Source organism: Eptatretus burgeri, chromosome 4 (genome assembly GCF_056783735.1).
Source record: "Eptatretus burgeri isolate ZD-2024b chromosome 4, Ebu_testis_v1, whole genome shotgun sequence".
NCBI classification, from domain to species: domain Eukaryota; kingdom Metazoa; phylum Chordata; class Myxini; order Myxiniformes; family Myxinidae; genus Eptatretus; species Eptatretus burgeri.
Genome location: NC_140964.1, coordinates 9,372,623 through 9,390,048, shown reverse-complemented (window position 1 = coordinate 9,390,048; position 17,426 = coordinate 9,372,623). Strand labels below are relative to the sequence as shown.

General features: G+C 44.5%; 1 protein-coding gene across 1 annotated transcript in view; it reads right to left on the bottom strand.

Moving 5' to 3' along the window:
* Positions 1–17,426, bottom strand: part of MRC2 (mannose receptor C-type 2) — a 382,895-nt gene that overhangs the window by 314,444 nt on the left and 51,025 nt on the right. Inside the window, exon 4 of the mRNA XM_085876862.1 lies at positions 7,665–7,829. Within this exon, the coding sequence (XP_085732988.1) occupies positions 7,665–7,829 (165 nt within the window). The remainder of the gene's footprint in view (positions 1–7,664; positions 7,830–17,426) is intronic.

The following is a 17,426-nucleotide window of genomic DNA, read 5'->3' as shown; positions in this document are numbered from 1 at the left end:
CAGGGCCTGTTCCGGTCATCCCGGCCCTGAGTGCATTAAAGGCTCACGAGCCCGATTCTGTTCTTTCTTGGGTTTTGCATGGAAGTCTGTGGCGCCTTGTCTTTAAGTGGAATTGTTGTTAAGTGGCTGTATTTACTTGCATTCCGATAGAAATCGGCTGTAGGCTTTTGCACGTGTCTTGTCCCCTATCCCCATTCATTGACTGCTTACGTGTGAAAATAAATCCCCCATTGTTTGAATGTCAACCCGCTCGTTGCGTCACTTTCTCCATTGACTGCCATGGTGTGTTCGGGGAATTAGCTGGCTTTTAAAGCCGATAAAAGTAAATCTGTCCGACGGGATTTGGCGATTTATAACCGCTCGGCTTCGCATAAGGAACGAGCTGCTTAAGAGGCTCGTTATCGTGCAGGTCCTTCGAGGTACAAATTCTCGGTAGTCTGTCCGCGCGAATTATTAGGTAAATCGATAATTCGGTGATAAACCATGTAGCGCGGGCAGAGCATTGACAAGTTTGTGGTGTATTAAAAACACCCATAGCTGGGTTCCGGCGTTTGTCCGGAAGCTACGACTGGATTGTCGCGTTCGGTGGACGCGCGGCCTGGATTGGGCTGAAAAGGTCGTGCGCATGCCGAACGGGCGGAAACCATAACAATATATTACAGAAACTATTTGTGTATTTATATTAATATTTTGTCATGAAAGCAGATCGCACAAAACAGGAAAAAAAACTGTGTTCGTAATTGCTGAAAAAATGGACCCCTGTTGACGTAATTGCTGAAATATATCATCATGGATTGTAAAAGATGGTTGGAGAGCACAGCATTGCGTCAAGTGAAGTTCCACTTTCTGCAAATTCCTTAATATTTTCTTCACTAAATATAATCGTCCGAACAGTAGAAAAAAATTCATTTTAATGTTAATTTTATTCGGTTTTTTTATATATATTTTTTAGCAAATGCGCAAAAAGTAGTATTTCCATCAGCGAAGCGCTGAGTCTTAAGCAATTCATAAGTCAGAAGTGAAGATCGTGCGGTGGAGTGTTAATTACGATTCATACTGTCTCATCAAAATGATTCTGCCGAGAATAACAGTGAAGATGAAAACAAAATAAAGTCTGAAATCCATTTTCTATCGGTCATACTATAATCACGACCTAAAGACAAACACCACCCACACACTTCCAGAAACAAAACCCACCAGATATATCTGGAGCGAGTCGTCCAGACACAAACACTGGTCACACACATCTGAAGACAAACTCCCATCCGGAGGTGTTCGGAGACAAACTCCCGTCCGGACAGGTCCGAAGACAAACTCCCGTCCGGACAGGTCCGAAGACAACCTCCCGTCTGGACATAAACACTGCCCGGACGCATCCTCACCCAGCTATCCAGAAACAAAATCATGTACGGGCACAAACATCACCCGGACACCTCTGGAGACAAACTCCCATCCGGACACGTTCAGAGATAAATACCATCCGGACACGTCTGGAGACAAACCCCGTCCAGACATAAACACCATCTGGATATGTCCAGAGACAGACAGACAGACAGAGAGAGGAGGGGAAAGTGAGAGAGGTGTGGGAGGAGTCCACTGCACTGTATTGGGAGGGGGTAGAATAAGGATGGGACAAACAGAGAGGGGTGGGGGTTGGGGAGTCAGCAGAGAGAACATGTTATTCTTTATGAACAACACACACACACACACACACACACACACACACACACACACACACACACACACACACACACACACACACACACACACACACACACACACACACACACACACACACACACACACACACACACACACTCGTGCCTGACCGATATCAGCATTTTTTGGGGAATCAGCAGGTTGGAGTTGGTGTGATTACTGACTTCAGCACGTACTGTATACAACCTCAAAACCATGAGTAGCTTTCACCGAAAAACAACGTTGCATTTATATAGACATTTCAGTCATTTCAGTGACTGGCACCCTGAACCAAAAGGGCTACCACAGCATTTTGCAGCACCATGCAATACCCTCTGGTCTACGCCTAGTTGGTCAGGGGTTCATCCTTCAGCAAGATAATGTCCCAAAACATACCTCCAGGCCATGTCAGAACTACCTTGGAAGAAAAGAACAAGACGGTAGGCTTCAAATCATGAAATGGCCAGCACAGTCTCCAGACTTAAACCCCATTGAGCTGGTTTGGGATGAACTGGACCGAAGGGTGAAAGCAAAGCAACCCACAAGTGCAACACATTTGTGGGAACTTTTGCGAGTGTTGGGAAAAACTTTCCGAACAATATTTGATTTCCATTGTGGAAAGAATTCCACGAGCATGTTCGGCTGTTATATCTTCAAAAGGTGGCTACTTTGATGAGTAAAAATTTTAGATTAAATTTTGTTCAACAAAACGATTCCATGATTTCTTTTTTATCTACAATTGTTTATTTGTTCTATGCTTTAACTTCAGAATACATTGAAACATTAAACTGCTTAAATTTCAGTAAAAACTGGAAAAATGGGGGTGTTCTGAAACTTTTTATCGGTAGAGTATATATATATATATATATATATATATATATATATATATATATATATATATATATATATATATATATATATATATATATATATATATATATATATACACATATACATAAACATACATATACATAAACATATACATATACACAAGAGGAGTATGCTTACACATTGTGTAGGCACACGAAAACTGTGCTTCCCCCATTGTCTCAGGTCGCTCACCTGCATTTTTTTCATTTATTCTTTTCCCCTTTATTTATTTTTATTTGTTTATATTTTAATTCATGGATATTTTCCGACGGTTTTGTGTTTTTTCCTGGTATCTCGGCTTTGATGTCCATCGGCACACAAAATTTCAGCTTTTTAAGTCACCCGGAAGGTACCGATCTGTAATATCAGTGAGTGAGTCAATGGTTGGAATGAGCTTTGTATATTAAATGCAGGCAGTAAATGACAAAAGCATCAAAAATGATCACGTGGCATTTTACAGCACAAAAACTTTTCAGTGTTGTCCAGCAAGGCAAAATATGGTTACAGTACATCGCAATTTTTTTTCAAGTGTGCAGTGTTTTCCAGAAAAAGTATCATTTTGTGGAAATATTACTACTTTAAACTGCCCACCGGAGGTGGGCTGAGATGGGCACTCCAACCCAGACGGTCCAGAGGACAGGAGTGTAGATGCTCGTGGATAAAACAGCAAAACAAACTCCTGTTAATTTGTGTGCCCAGGTGTATGTTAAAGGGAATCAAATTGATTTGTCATTTGATAGGATGTGCACCTAAAATACAAAAGGAAGGAAGGGACTGAAGCATCCATTTTTCGTTGTTTTTTTTCTATATATATATATATCGAAATAACACAACTTGATTTGATTGGAACGAATAAATCCAGATTGATAAATTCCACATGACAAGAGTCCAAGACGTTTGACCATAAACATGATATGGCAACGGAATGATATATTTGTCTCGAAATTGGTCATGGTTGGAATAATGTAAAACATGTCCTTTGTTCAATTGTCAATCATCAGTTTATTTTGCACACTAACGTGGTTTTTACTTCAAAAGAACTGCTGGACAGCAGTGCCATGATTGGCTTTCATTGTGCTGACAATACGGCAGATGAGCTGGCAATCTTATCAGAGATAACCTTACAAAATCACCCAAACTAAACAAACATTCAAAAGTAAACTCTGCCGGACAAAAGTCGTGTAATGTTTAACAGTAAATTCAAGCTTCAGTACATTTGTAGCAGATACACTGTTTGTCTGTTATTAATGCAACACAATGCTGTTTCCATGTTGGGAGTTTATTTTTAAGCCTTCCTTTATATCATAGGACATAGGCAATTGGGGAAGGGTTATTGCTGTTGTTGGGTTTGTTTCCACAATTGGCACCCTCAATTTTAATGGGACCACAGAGTTTCTTCGACCCATAGGAGTACTAAACCACCATTTAGAAGAAAAAAAATTCTTCCTGCACTCTCAACACTCCAAATTTCCAAACTATTAACTTCCAAGCTGGATCTCAGAGCCAGCTGGGAGTTTTGGAATGAAATTTTGCATCAATAATGGGAATATACAATATGTGTGGTTGACCTCAAAATGATATTGACCTAATTTTTACGGAAATGATCTAATTATAGACATTATAACGTTTTTCACCAAAACTTGACTGAAGTTTGTGTGATCGGAACAAAATTGCCCTCACAAGATATCCCAGAGCAAAGCACATTTACACTTAAATTATATCATCCCTCTTTTGGCCAATCAAAGGTCAAGGTCTTACACCCCTCGGAGTACTAAACTACCACTTAGCTCTTTCTCCCCTTTTTCTGCCATTGCCCGAGGTGTATCTCGATGCCGGCTGGGACTTTCAGAATGAAATTTTGTGTCAATAATGGGAATAAAAAGTATGCAGGGTTGGCAACTTGTTTTAACCTTGATCTATTTTAAAGTCATGATCCAATTATAGACATTTTAGAAATTTTCAGCACAACTCGACTAAGGTTTGTCTAATCAGAACTAAATTGCCGTCTCTAGATAGCCTAGATAAAGTCGTATTTACGCTTAATTTACATCATGCACCTCTGGGTTAAAGGTGAAGGTCAAATGGCAGTCTGAATAAAAATTACACTTTTTCTTGTCATTGTTAAATTTTGTCAATGTGGAATCTCAATGACTGCTTGGCCTTCCTTCCAATTTGTTCTTGATCATAATAGTGTACCTGCACTGAAGTTGTGCACTTGATAATTGATTAGTATCCTTGACCTACTTTTTTTAGGTCATCTCTTATCTCAGTAGAGATGACCTAATAAAGCCAGTCTCGAAGACTGTCCGTCCGTCCGTACGTCTGTCCGTCCACAATCAAACCGAGTGGAGACAAATAACCAATAGTGGAATGGATAGAGGTCGATGAGACATGCACAACGATATAACTTTCAAGGTCGTCCATGGTCGAGGTCAACGTCACGAGGCTGTCAAAGTGGGAAAATCATCGATTTCAAATCGTATCTCCTCCCTCATTTATCAAGAGAGATCAAATGTTATTAGTGATTCAGATACTATGGACTATTATCTCGAACAACACGAGCCATTTTTTTGAAATTTGCTCTCGTTCCGATTTTATAGCCCTTCAAACTTTGCTCTGATTCTTACATGTCTGGTGCGAATTTGAAGTGGTCATCCGGAGGCCGGCGCCAATCTCTGAAGATGCTCTGGGTCCTGTGCAAAGTTTTGCATATTTTTGCCCCGTATGGGCCGTTCATAAAGTACATACAAAAATGACGGGGGTGGGTGGTTTAAAGCCCGCGTACGGGCTGCGTACAGGGGTGGGTGGGTGGTACGACGGCTGCATACATACTTTATGAAAGTGGTGTCGGACTACATGAAAGCGTTTCAGAAGATGCAGGTGAGCCTGTCGGCATCGCGAGGGGGAAAAATATCCCCGTTCACAGGAACATTTTCAATGTGATGTTGAATCCGTGGACGTCAATAATTGTTCCATATTACTGTATTACCGTAGTTAATAATTACTGATGCATTTGAGATAAATCTACAGTTCGTTGTAATCTTTAAGTATTGTGATGTGATATGAGACGCATATGGGGGTGGGTGGGTGGTCACGAGCCTGCATACAGAGGGGGGTGGGTGGTTTTGAAACCCGGAAGTAGAGCGTACGTACTTTATGAACTGCCCCTATTCCAGTCTGGCACAGAGTTACTTTCGACCTCTGGCAGAGATGACCGGCACTCCCGCTCGGGGGTATTTTTGGGATTGTGACCTCAGTAAGACAAAGCACCTTTTTCATCATAACTTGAATAATCCTCCTGATTTTCATGATGTTGAGTTTTATGGATAGATTGTCGATGGGGACACATTTTCTTATTCTACACTCTATCCCTAAATGCTGAAGGTCAAGGTCATATGGTGGTCCAAACAAAATATGGCCATCATTGGATTGCAGGCCAAGGGTAAGTGGCAGGCGACTGTCAAGGGTAAGCTTCCCATGGTCGGGAGGCCCCTTGGTGATCGCTTTGTGATCGCAGATATCGTCTTTTTTTCCATTTCCATTGTGAACACCAATGATATCTCAAGGAAAGAAGTGGCCAAAGTCAGGTGACTTTTTTTTTCCTTCCCTCCTCCCTTCACACATCATTGGATCCTTTTCTCTAACTGGCTGTGCATGTGGCTGTGAAGGAAACACACAGTTTTAGGGATCCAAATAGAAACTGACATGTTCCTTGTTTCCACGCATATTCTGCTGTTTCGTGTGGATTTACCATGTACACTAACAGCAAGCTTAGCAAGCAAGAGTGCAGCTTCAGGTGAATGAGAATTGAGAGAGATGTGAACCTTTCCACAAGACATAAAGATCAGTATTATCAGTGTTTGTGGTACTGTCTTGACCGGTCACAAGATTATAACTAAATATTAACACAGCTCACTCAAATTGAGATGCACACTCCACTCCATGATGCATCAGAAATACTCCACAGAGCACAATTTCATCTTGTGCTGCAAATTCACCTTTGTGCACGAAATGTGATGCAATGTTTCCCCTTCAAATTCCTCTTTGCCCCTATTTGTTATCCGATGTTTTTGTTCATTTCAACTGCTGCTCTATGATGCTTCATTGTGCTTGTGTATCCACTTGTGATGTGCTTTAATACTCGGAAGAGAATATGAAGCCACTTTGTGCAAGTTCATTTCCACTTTTAACGCATGTAGTTTATTTTATTTTTAACTAATCTGAGTACCCTGCGCTACACAGGAAAAACTTGTTCAACTCATGTCCATTGAAAACTTATAGAGTTATTGCCCTCATGGTGGTGACCTTTCCTCGGTGGTGGTTTCAGGATGTATTGCACACTGAAAAGCTGTGGAATTATTGACCTCATGGTGGTTACCTTTTACCTGCAGGCCGGCGGCAGCATTATATGACCCCTACGTCCTCATATGCACTTTATATAGGCCTTTGGCAGCCTAAAAACGGCCTTCAAGCCAAACGTGCTTAAAACCTTCAAAACCATGCTTCAAACCTCAGCTTAAAACGTCATCCAGATTCTGAAGTACCTAACACGCAAAATTTGGGGCCTCATGGTGCTATGGTTTGGCCTTATAAGAGTAACAAACAAACACTTGAAATTATTCAAAAAATATGCAAGTATATTTTGAGCCTGACTGGCTTCCTTCAGATAAAATGTGTTCTCTGGAATACAATTTGTGTGAAATGACTGCTTTGATTGGCCAAATGACTCCAGGTTGAAGGCATACCTGTGCATCAAACACATGCATCAATGATCATTGAAACGTTTAAACGATGTGAGAGCTGGGTTGTTGTTATTCAATATTCAGCTTTTACCCAATATGTGTGTAAGTAACGGACGGATGATCGCAGCGATGACATTCAAGTTTCACTGTGGATAAAATTACATGCATTTTCAACGATACATCAAAATGTTTCCTTATGTCATTAATTTATAGCTGGAAAAGATAATCTTCTGAACCCCTGGTTCAAGTGTCTCGTAAACTGGCAATTTTAGGACAGAATTCACCTTTTGTATTTCCTGTATATCTAGAAAAGGGTATACAAGTAAGTGATGTGTGTGATGTATGTATTCTTACCTGTGATGTATGTTTGTTCATGCATCTCGGCAATGCTGAGTAGGTCAGCTCCTTGCTGCTGACAACTAGTTCGTGCCTTGAACCAGGACAGCAATGCATTCACGTTGAACTGGTAACATGTTCTGGTCACCGGATCATTGTCCCAGAAGACACTGCAATCATTTACTGTCAACGATAGTATGGCCATCAGTCATGTATGTACAATTACTGGTTCATTTTCATTTGTTCCAGTTTTTTTTTGTGCTTAGTCATGAGAAAAATTATTGAACAAAGTAAAAATAATTAAGAAAACTAATGGACATCCAAAAACAACACATTTACAACATCAAATCATAAAGATAATTATCCTTAATTATTAATTATCAAGCCAAAAATCCAGCATTGTGGCTTGGACGACACCCTTGCACGATGCTCGCATGGTCAATGCCATTCAGTTTATAACAAACTCTCTCACAAACCATGAATCGAAGCACATTTTGTGATTATTGCTTTACTTTTCACTACCTGGCATGCAATATCACTTCTTTGGGTGAAATTTATCTGTCCTACCTGCTGACGAATTGCAGAGTATCAAATATCTTCTGTCCTCATCAAAACTATGTAATCAATGAGCTGCTCTTCTTGAAGCCTTGATGCAACCAGTCCATTTTGACCCCAGAGATGAGAAGTAAAATGATGTAGCATGTAAAAAAAAAAAGAGGACTAAAACGGCACTCAGGAGAGCACATACCTCCACCAGGCTGAACAGCTGACGTTTTGTATCCAACCGACAGGCTGGTTCTGGATCAGGACCTCAACCAAAATCGAATCAGCTTGTTCTCGCCACCAAACCAACTCATTCACCTAGTTTTGTCATAATTCCTGCACAATTATTTGAAATATCGTGCCATATGTCGTTCACCATCTCTCAATGGTGAAGATCACGAAAAAGATTTCAAAAAAGAAGATCACGCCCATGTCCGAAGGAAGCGGTTTAGTTTGGCATTTTTTTATATAAAATAGTCAAAGCCGAGAAATGATTGAAATCCATAAGAATTGCCATTTAGAACCCCTTGGAAGTCTTCAGAATTATGCTCTGGAATCACCCTTTAGAACCCTTCAGAATTACTCTTGAGAATTACTCATTAGAACCCTGTAGAATTGCATTTCAAAACCCTGTAGAATTACCCTTTAGAACTCTTCAGCATTATGCTCTGGAATCACCCTTTAGAACCTTTCAGAATTGCCCTTTCGAATTACCCTTGAGAATTACTCATTAGAACCCTGTAGAATTGCATTTCAAAGCCCTGTAAAATTACCCTTAAGAATGACCCTCGAGAATCACCTTACCAGAATTACCCTTTAGAATTACCCTCGAGAATCACCTTCGAGAATTACCCTTTAGAATCACCCTCTTGAATCGCCCTTTAGAATACTCTCTAGAATTACCCTCCAGAATCACCCTTGAGAATTACCCCCTAGAATCACCCTCCAGAATCACACTTTAGATAGAATAACCCTCCAGAATCACCCTTTTGAATCACCCTCTAGAATTACCCTTCAGAATCACCCTCGAGAATTACCCTCTAGAATAACCTTCTCGAATCACCCTCCACAATCACCCTCGAGAATTACCCTCTAGAATCACCCTCTAGAATAACCCTCGAGAATTACCCTCCAGAATTACCCTCCAGAATCACCCTCCAGAATCACCCTTTCGAATTATGCTCTCGAATTACCCTTTAGAATTACCCTCTAGAATCACCCTTTATAATTACCCTCGAGAATTACCCTTTAGAATCACCCTTTCGAATCACTCTTGAGAATCACCCTTTAGAATTACCCTTGAGAATCACCCTTTAGAATTACCCTCAAGAATTATGCTCTGGAATTACCCTTTAAAAAATCACCCTTGAGAATTGCCCTTTAGAATTACCCTTTAGAATTACCCTCCCGAATCACCCTTTCGAATAACCTTCTGGAATCACCCTCTCGAATCACCCTCTAGAATCATCCTTGAGAATCACCCTCGAGAATTACCCTCCAGAATAACCCTCTCGAATTACCCTTTAGAACTACCCTTTAGAAATACCCTTCAGAACACATGAGGAAATACAACCTATCGCTTCACTGATGGGAATATAAGGGGGAGGGCAGAAAGATGGAGGGGAGGGAGAAAAGGGAGGGGAAAGTGCAGAGTGGGAAGGGGTTTTGGAGAAGGTTAGCATGAGAGGAGGTGGAGGGATGGCAGCATGATGTGAAGGGAAGGCAGCGGGAAGGGAAAGGCAGCTTGAGGGGAAGGGAAGGCAGTGTGAGGAGAAGGGAAGGCAGCATGAGGGGAAGGGAAGGCAGCATGAGGGGAAGGGAAGGCAGCATGAGGGGAAGGGAAAGGAATGCAGCATGAGGGGAGGGGAAAGGAAGGCAGCATGAGGGGAGGGGAAAGGAAGGCAGCATGAGGGGAGGGGAAAGGAAGGCAGCGTGAGGGGAGGGGAAAGGAAGGCAGCGTGAGGGGAGGGGAAAGGAAGGCAGCGTGAGGGGAGGGAAAGGAAGGCATCGTGAGGGGAGGGGAAAGGAAGGCAGCGTGAGGGGAGGGGAAAGGAAGGCAGCGTGAGGGGAGGGGAAAGGAAGGCAGCGTGAGGGGAGGGGAAAGGAAGGCAGCGTGAGGGGAGGGGAAAGGAAGGCAGCGTGAGGGGAGGGGAAAGGAAGGCAGCGTGAGGGGAGGGGAAAGGAAGGCAGCGTGAGGGGAGGGGAAAGGAAGGCAGCATGAGGGGAGGGGAAAGGAAGGCAGCATGAGGGGAGGGGAAAGGAAAGCAGCGTGAGGGGCGGGGAAAGGAAAGCAGCGTGAGGGGAGGGGAAACGAAAGCAGCGTGAGGGGAGGGGAAACGAAAGCAGCGTGAGGGGAGGGGAAGGGGAATGCAGCGTGAGGGAAGGGGAAGCGAAAGTAGCGTGAAGGGAAGGTGGCATGAGGTGCGAGGAAGGGAAGAGTGATAAAATGCACCGAAGCAGCAACATTTTCTTTCTTACCACTGGGTTCTATATAAACTGGGGAGGAACATTTAAAACCCACGAAATCGACCTGGTAAAGGCCTGCCTGCATGCAGCTACCTTTGCAACCCTCTGATCAGCTCACTGCAAATCTGATTTGTAGATGCTGCAGTCCCCTAAACAGAAGGAGGGGGGCAGGGGAGCAGGGAGAGGGGTGGAGAAGAGAAAGGGAGGGTCGGAGACACAGAGAGGGAGAGGAGTGGGAGAGGGAGGGATGAGGGATAAGGGGTAGGAGAGAGAGATGGGTGGAATAGGGGTGAGAGAGGCAGAGGGGTGGGAGAGGGAGAGGGGATGGGGGAGAGAGGGGAGAGAGGGGAGGGGAGAATGCGGAGGGTTAAGGAGGGGGGGTGGATTCTGGCAGATGTGACGTCCAGTTTAAGTCCATCCAAGAGACGACACACATATTGATGAATCACCCTGCTTGTGAAGCACAGGGATGACAGTTTATAGCTGGGTCGGGATTCAAACCAAGGTCGACAGCTTAGAACAAGCATGTGTACCTCTCAGCTATTCTGCCATGATGTGGCGAATCATTGTTTTATAACAACTGAAAACTTTTCCTCATTGTAATTATCCAATTTATTATGCCTTCCCAACCCCAGTATAGAACCGCAGTATCGCCTTCGAAGCTTGAAGAGTGCTCGCCAAGTAGCTGAACCAAGCACTCCAAAGAAACGGTTGAAGAAACTTTTTCAAATGAAACCGAGCTGTCAGAAACTGAAACTGAATTCTAAACTACACTTTAGAATCACCCTTCAGAATTATACTTCAGAACCCTTGCACTTTATTCCCCTTTGTAATTAAACACGGTGGGTTGGAAAAGTTCTTCTGCTTCATTATTGACGGATGGATAGACAGACAGACGGACAGATGGAAGAAAGGACATAGCCAATTATTGAGGTGGCTTCACCACTTAAAAATTCTCATATCCAGACCGGATCTTCACCAAAATCAAATTGATTCATCCTTGTCGCACACCCAACTTCTCCACCAAGTTTTCTCCGAATCCGTCCACCACATTTTGAGATATCATGTTCACATACAGACAGGTGTGTATGGTGGTGGAGGTAAAAATGGTTTCCCAAATGTGAAGATTCATGAATTCGCACAACAATTTCCATCGGTCCATGAATAGCATCTTCACAATCAGTACGAGTTTGGCACAGCAAACAGGAACTTGCATCCTGGGGCAAACAATGTACCTTCTTCTTATATGGACTGAAACATTCAAGTACAAGAGATCATGTGAAAAGCAACGAAGCACAATATATTTTTATTTTGTTTCTTTTAATCCTAATACAATTTGAGAATTGTATGTCTGTTTGTGTTTGACTTGAATGCATTCCATAACTGCTGGACAGGATGAGTTGAAGACTGGCGGTTGTACTCAGCATGTGTTGGATTCAGTAATCTCCTTCCCTGGAATATTTATAATCCTGTTTTGACAAAGCTCATGTTCATGTTAGTAGTGGTGGTGTCCACAACAGATGTTCCCTTTCATATAGTTCCTGCTCCATCCTGTCCTGCAAAATCGCTCTGGAATATTTCTGGATCTATGTCTCTCTCCTAAGCAATATCTATAGTTTGTGTGTGTGGTCTCATCCCCTCCTAACTGTGTTGACTCTGTATCTGAGGCTCTCTCATGCAACTTCAACTTCCTTCTATACTCCAATCACATCACATCTCTATCTCTATATCTCTCCCATCCCCCACCCCCTTTCTCTCAATATCTCTCTATCCATCCGACTCTACCCCCCACCCACTCTCTCCCTCACACTCCCTCACTCTTGCTCCCTCACACTCTCTCTCTGTGTCTCTGTCTCTAATCTTTAGCGAGTATACCTGTCACCATTATAGCTGTCTGGTGTTGGACCTCACATCACTGTCCATAGTATTACAGACTGAAGCAATGCTACCATGGCCTGGCCGACATGGAGGTAAAGGGACCTGTAGAGGGCGAGTTGGTGTCACCCTCACGACCACAGCCACATGGATTCTCCCTCAGTTAACCCGCTGCCCCAAATCGGACAAGTAGCAGAAAGCAGTAGGCCGTTATCACCAAGCAGCATCACGACAGAGATCAGTGCACACGCCCGGCACCTCAAAATTATAAGGAGCAGAGGAAGGGTGAAAAATTTGGTTAAAACAATTAAACACCTACAGATATAAGCAGGCCCAGGTGGGTTCAGGCAGGTTGGATGCCATTTATGTGCCACAGGAGGAAGATAAGATTATGTCCATGTTCGGTTAGATGATGAATGAGAAGAGGGCTATGGGTGAGAAACAAGCTGCCATGGGCAGCAAAATGTATGTAGAGCAGGCAGAGGTAAGGGCTGACACAAAGACTGCGGGTGAAAATATCGAGGTGATAGGTAGCAGCATGCGAGCTGGACAGGCAGAGGCAAAGACTGGACGGGCAGGACTTGGTGGGATAACGAATGTGGCATGCGTACGGGACGTGCAGTCCATGATGACGACCGATGAGACCAGGGGCAAAGCAGATGGGGCATCGGTAAAAGAGCCACCAAGGGTAAAGAGAGAAACAGAGCCATGGGAGGTAGTGAAAGCGGAGCCGGAGCAGGTGAGCAAGGTAGAGATCGATGTACAAAGCCGGGTCGTGATCATTTATTATTTAAACAGAAACAGTGGGAAGGCATGCAGTAAAAACTGTGGGAAGGGAGAGGATTGGGGCACGTGCAGGTGAAAATGTGCACAGTACGCGAGCACGTGACTCCGCAGGTGTGCACATTCATACAGCGGGAGCCGGTGTCGTTTCCCGATCACGAGGTGAAGCAGGCGTTTAGCGCCGAAAACAGGTACATGAGCACACCTGATGGTGTGAATAGGGAGTGTGGGAATCGTACAGGGACTTTCCGCAGGGGTGTGTGCGTGCCTGTGCGAGTGGTTACAAGGGTGCGGTGTGCGAGTCTCGTGCGCGCGCCATCTGAGTCAGAAGCACGGGTTGGAGTCGTGTGGATGGCGTGACCGTCTCACGAGCTGCATGCTTTGGCATGCGCTGAGCGGATGTGCCGCGTTGTTGAAACATCTGAGTGTGTGCCACTTTAGCTCGCGGGTGTGGGGGAGGGCAAGTGCACAAGTGAGAACGAGCCGCTGTCCGCTCACGTGTTCGTGGAACGGAAGTGCATGGCAGAGATCAACCAGCTGGTCAGCGAGGCATGCACTTCGTTGCACGCCAAGTTACCGGTGTGGGAGATCGAAGTCACGCGCTCCGTTCACTCCGACACTGGTGCGTGCACGTGCAAGTGTGGTGAGTGAGAGTGAATGTATAGCGCCGATGCGTGTGGGTTCGTGGTTGGTCTGGACTGTAAAGAGGAAGGAGGAGCACGTTTGGGGACGTCGTCAGAGACTGACGGTGTACGATTTAAAAGAAAACGGCTTCCTGAGGGTGTTATCGTTTACGAGTCCGGTCTCGTACACAGCGGGCACAATGCGCAGGACTGCGGGAACAGGATTCATACAAATTTTTAGTACCGGAGGGTGGGCCAACCGGAGGGGTGCAGAAGTCGCTGCATGTGAGAGCATGCACGCAGGTCGACCTCTACCCGGTAGAGAGCAGGGATTTTAAATGCTCCCGTCGGATCCGATACAGGACCCAGCAGTTAAAAAGGAAACATTGCCAGGTGGGTGCGTTTCATTGTTCCGGTAGGCCCTACAGAGAGGAGCGGAATAGTGAGGCAAATCGGGGTTCCAAAATAATTCCCAAAGTGCCTTGGAGGAACAGAGCCGGGAATTAGGCAAATTCCCTCGGTGTACCCACGCTAATTGGTGGATTCACGGGGGCATGACGGATGCAGGTAGGGGCCACGTGGGGATCCGGGATAGTGTGCCCACTAGACAATCAGGTGTGCAGGAGCTGTCATGCGTTGAAGCATGGCCTGACGCACAGAGCACAGTGCGTGCAATGTGGGGGCCATGTTGCGAGCACAGCAGGAATGTGCGTAACCACCGTGCTTGTGGGTGGGGGCACAATATGCACTCCGCATGAGCCCCGTGAGTGCACCGTGCAGGGGGTTCACGGCACAAGTGGTGTGTCAGGTTGTGGCATGCATTTGGAGCAGTCGTGTTTCCCCGGCATGCGTGCATCTGCAATGTTCGAGATGTCTTTAAATTGACGATTGGGCTTTAATTACTTTTTTTTAATTTGAGGACTGTGGATGAGCGCAATCCTCATTCTTCCTCATTGTCCCGACAATTGAGGGATGAATGGAGGAATGCTTGTTGTATGAGTAATGAGGTGCGAAGCTAATTTTTTTAGGATTGAAGCTTCTTCTTCTTCTTCTTGGCTGCTGGGTTGCTGTCATTTTGATGGGGCACAACTATCCCGCTGATGCTGTGCCCCTGATACCAGTACATTGGTACTCATTTCGCTGACCTCAGAAGGATGACAGGCTGAGTCAACCTCACCTGGTGTTCATTCAGTGAAAAATGGGGCTCAAATGCAGGACCCAAAGATCCCAAGCCAGCCACACTAACCACGAAGCCAGCACCTGGTGGGATTGAAGCTTGAATAAATGGTACAAGGTAGGTGGAACGAAGTACACCCCCCTTGTGGAGACGAACCCTCACCTGCCACATTGACGTTATAAGAGAGGGAGGGGTGGGGTTCAGATGTTTTGGAACAGGATGTCGTTCTGCAGTTTATGCTGTTGGTAAGAAGTCATGTGATTGCAAAGGTGCAAAAGTTAATCGACAGGCTGGGAGTGTGGCTCGTTGACTGTAGTTATTGTTGTAAAGCACCCCGGATGCTGGGAATGTGCTGGCCAGAATAGGAGATGGACCCAGAGGGGCAAGCCAAATTTATGGGCCTGGGTACCCAGGAAAGGGACCCGTAGTGCCAATTGCCAGTGAGGGCACTGGGGGAGGGGGAGTCAGTGAGAGCTCCGCTCATAATTCAGAAATGGAACAGACAAGCTTGGTAGAAGCCCAAATTGCCTGGGAGTGCCATGTTTGAGACACGTAGGTGGGCAAACCTGCAGGTGGAGCCACACTGCCCAGCCACGAGATTGTGCGATGGCACAGAAAGAAAATTTGAGGACTAGGCCCAAATTTGATCAAGCACCAACATGCAGGACGACGGGTAAATTAATTGCAAAGAACCATTGGAGTGGAGGGGGTGGGCGGGGTTGTTATGGTAAAAGACAAATGAGTTTTTGTTGATGTTAGAATAGAGAGTAGGGATGCTCCCCCTTCGTACCAATGTACATCTGCGTCCACAAGCCCTGCTTTATGAACAAGGACCCAGCATGCCCCTTGCCATTATTTGTGGTTTTTTCCTGTAAAAGGACCGTCATCGAGCATGGGCTGAGAACCACTTGTGTTGTGACCGTGCTGATCTGCTCTTGGCCATAAAGAGACTGTCATCAACAGGAGCACTATTTTTGTTATGGCCATTCTCCTGCTGAAGGACACTTAGAAGATCAACATGGAGACCAGTGTGGAGATACTATGTATATCGTTTATAGTGTTGGACCCAACTGGGTATGTGTTTCAGAATGAATTTAGACGTCGAGATACGTGCATCGAATAAATGTCGAGGTAATTACACAATGCATGAGGTTTCATTATTTTCTTAAAAAGGTGACATGTAAGGAATTTTTCTTGCTTAAACAAAATGTCGCACTTAGGGATCTATAGGTAATTATGTTAAAGATTGGTTCACCAATCAAAAGCTAGAAGCCGAGTCTTTTATTTTTTCGATGAAAAAGTCAAAGGTCAAGGTTGCATAAAATCATCGATTTTCATCCAATTGACTTGAAATTTGCGGATTTGCATATTGGGTCACTGGGACCTATTGCGTTTGAGGTCAAAAGGTCAAGGTCGCCTGAAGTCATCAATTTGTTTGTTTTTGTTATCTCCGCCACTGAAGGTGGGAGGAGGTTGTTTTCACCCCTTTCTGTCTGTTTGCCTGTTTGTGTGCAGGATATCTCAAAAAGTTGTGGACGGATTCGGATGAAATTCGGTGGACAGGTTGGATGTGTGACCATGACAAAATGATTCGATTTTGGTGAAGATGCGTATTACGTGAAGGTGAAGATGTGTATTAAATAATACACGAGTATTATTTAATTATTAAAGTGATTCTTCACCATTAAGAGATTGGCCTCAAAAACGAGAAATGGCATGATATTTCAAAAAGTTATTGGACTTGATAGTTCCACTGCATCAGTTATTGCATGGCGATGGTATGCGCTACGGAGTGCCCTTCCAGTTTTGGCTGTTTTCATCATGTTTAGCATACGGAAGAAGAAGAAGTCTGAATACAAAGTGGATGTGGATAGGCTTTGCATTTTCAGATGCTTTCTAGTTAGTAATTCTGCCTAGACAGGTACCTTCCCCTCATATGAAGGCCCTGTCACACCTTGACGTTTTAGCCAGCGTATGCCGACGTATGAAAAATTTGGCGAATACGCTGGCACACGTCGAATACGTTATGGGTAAGTTTGGTATACGTTAAGAGCATGCTGAAGCACGCTGGCATACGTTGTAGTACGCCGAGCTCGTCGACAAATTTTAAGCATGCTCAAATTTTTTCGACGTATGCCAGCGTGTGACTCACACGTTCCGCATACGCTGGCCATAAGTTGTATGCACGTTATGCGATCGTTGACACACGTCGATACACGTTACTTGTAAGTTACTCATAAGTCGAAACACGTCGAGGTAATGTTTAGCGTACCCGAAACTTATTTCTAACCTATGAGTAACGTGCTTTGAACC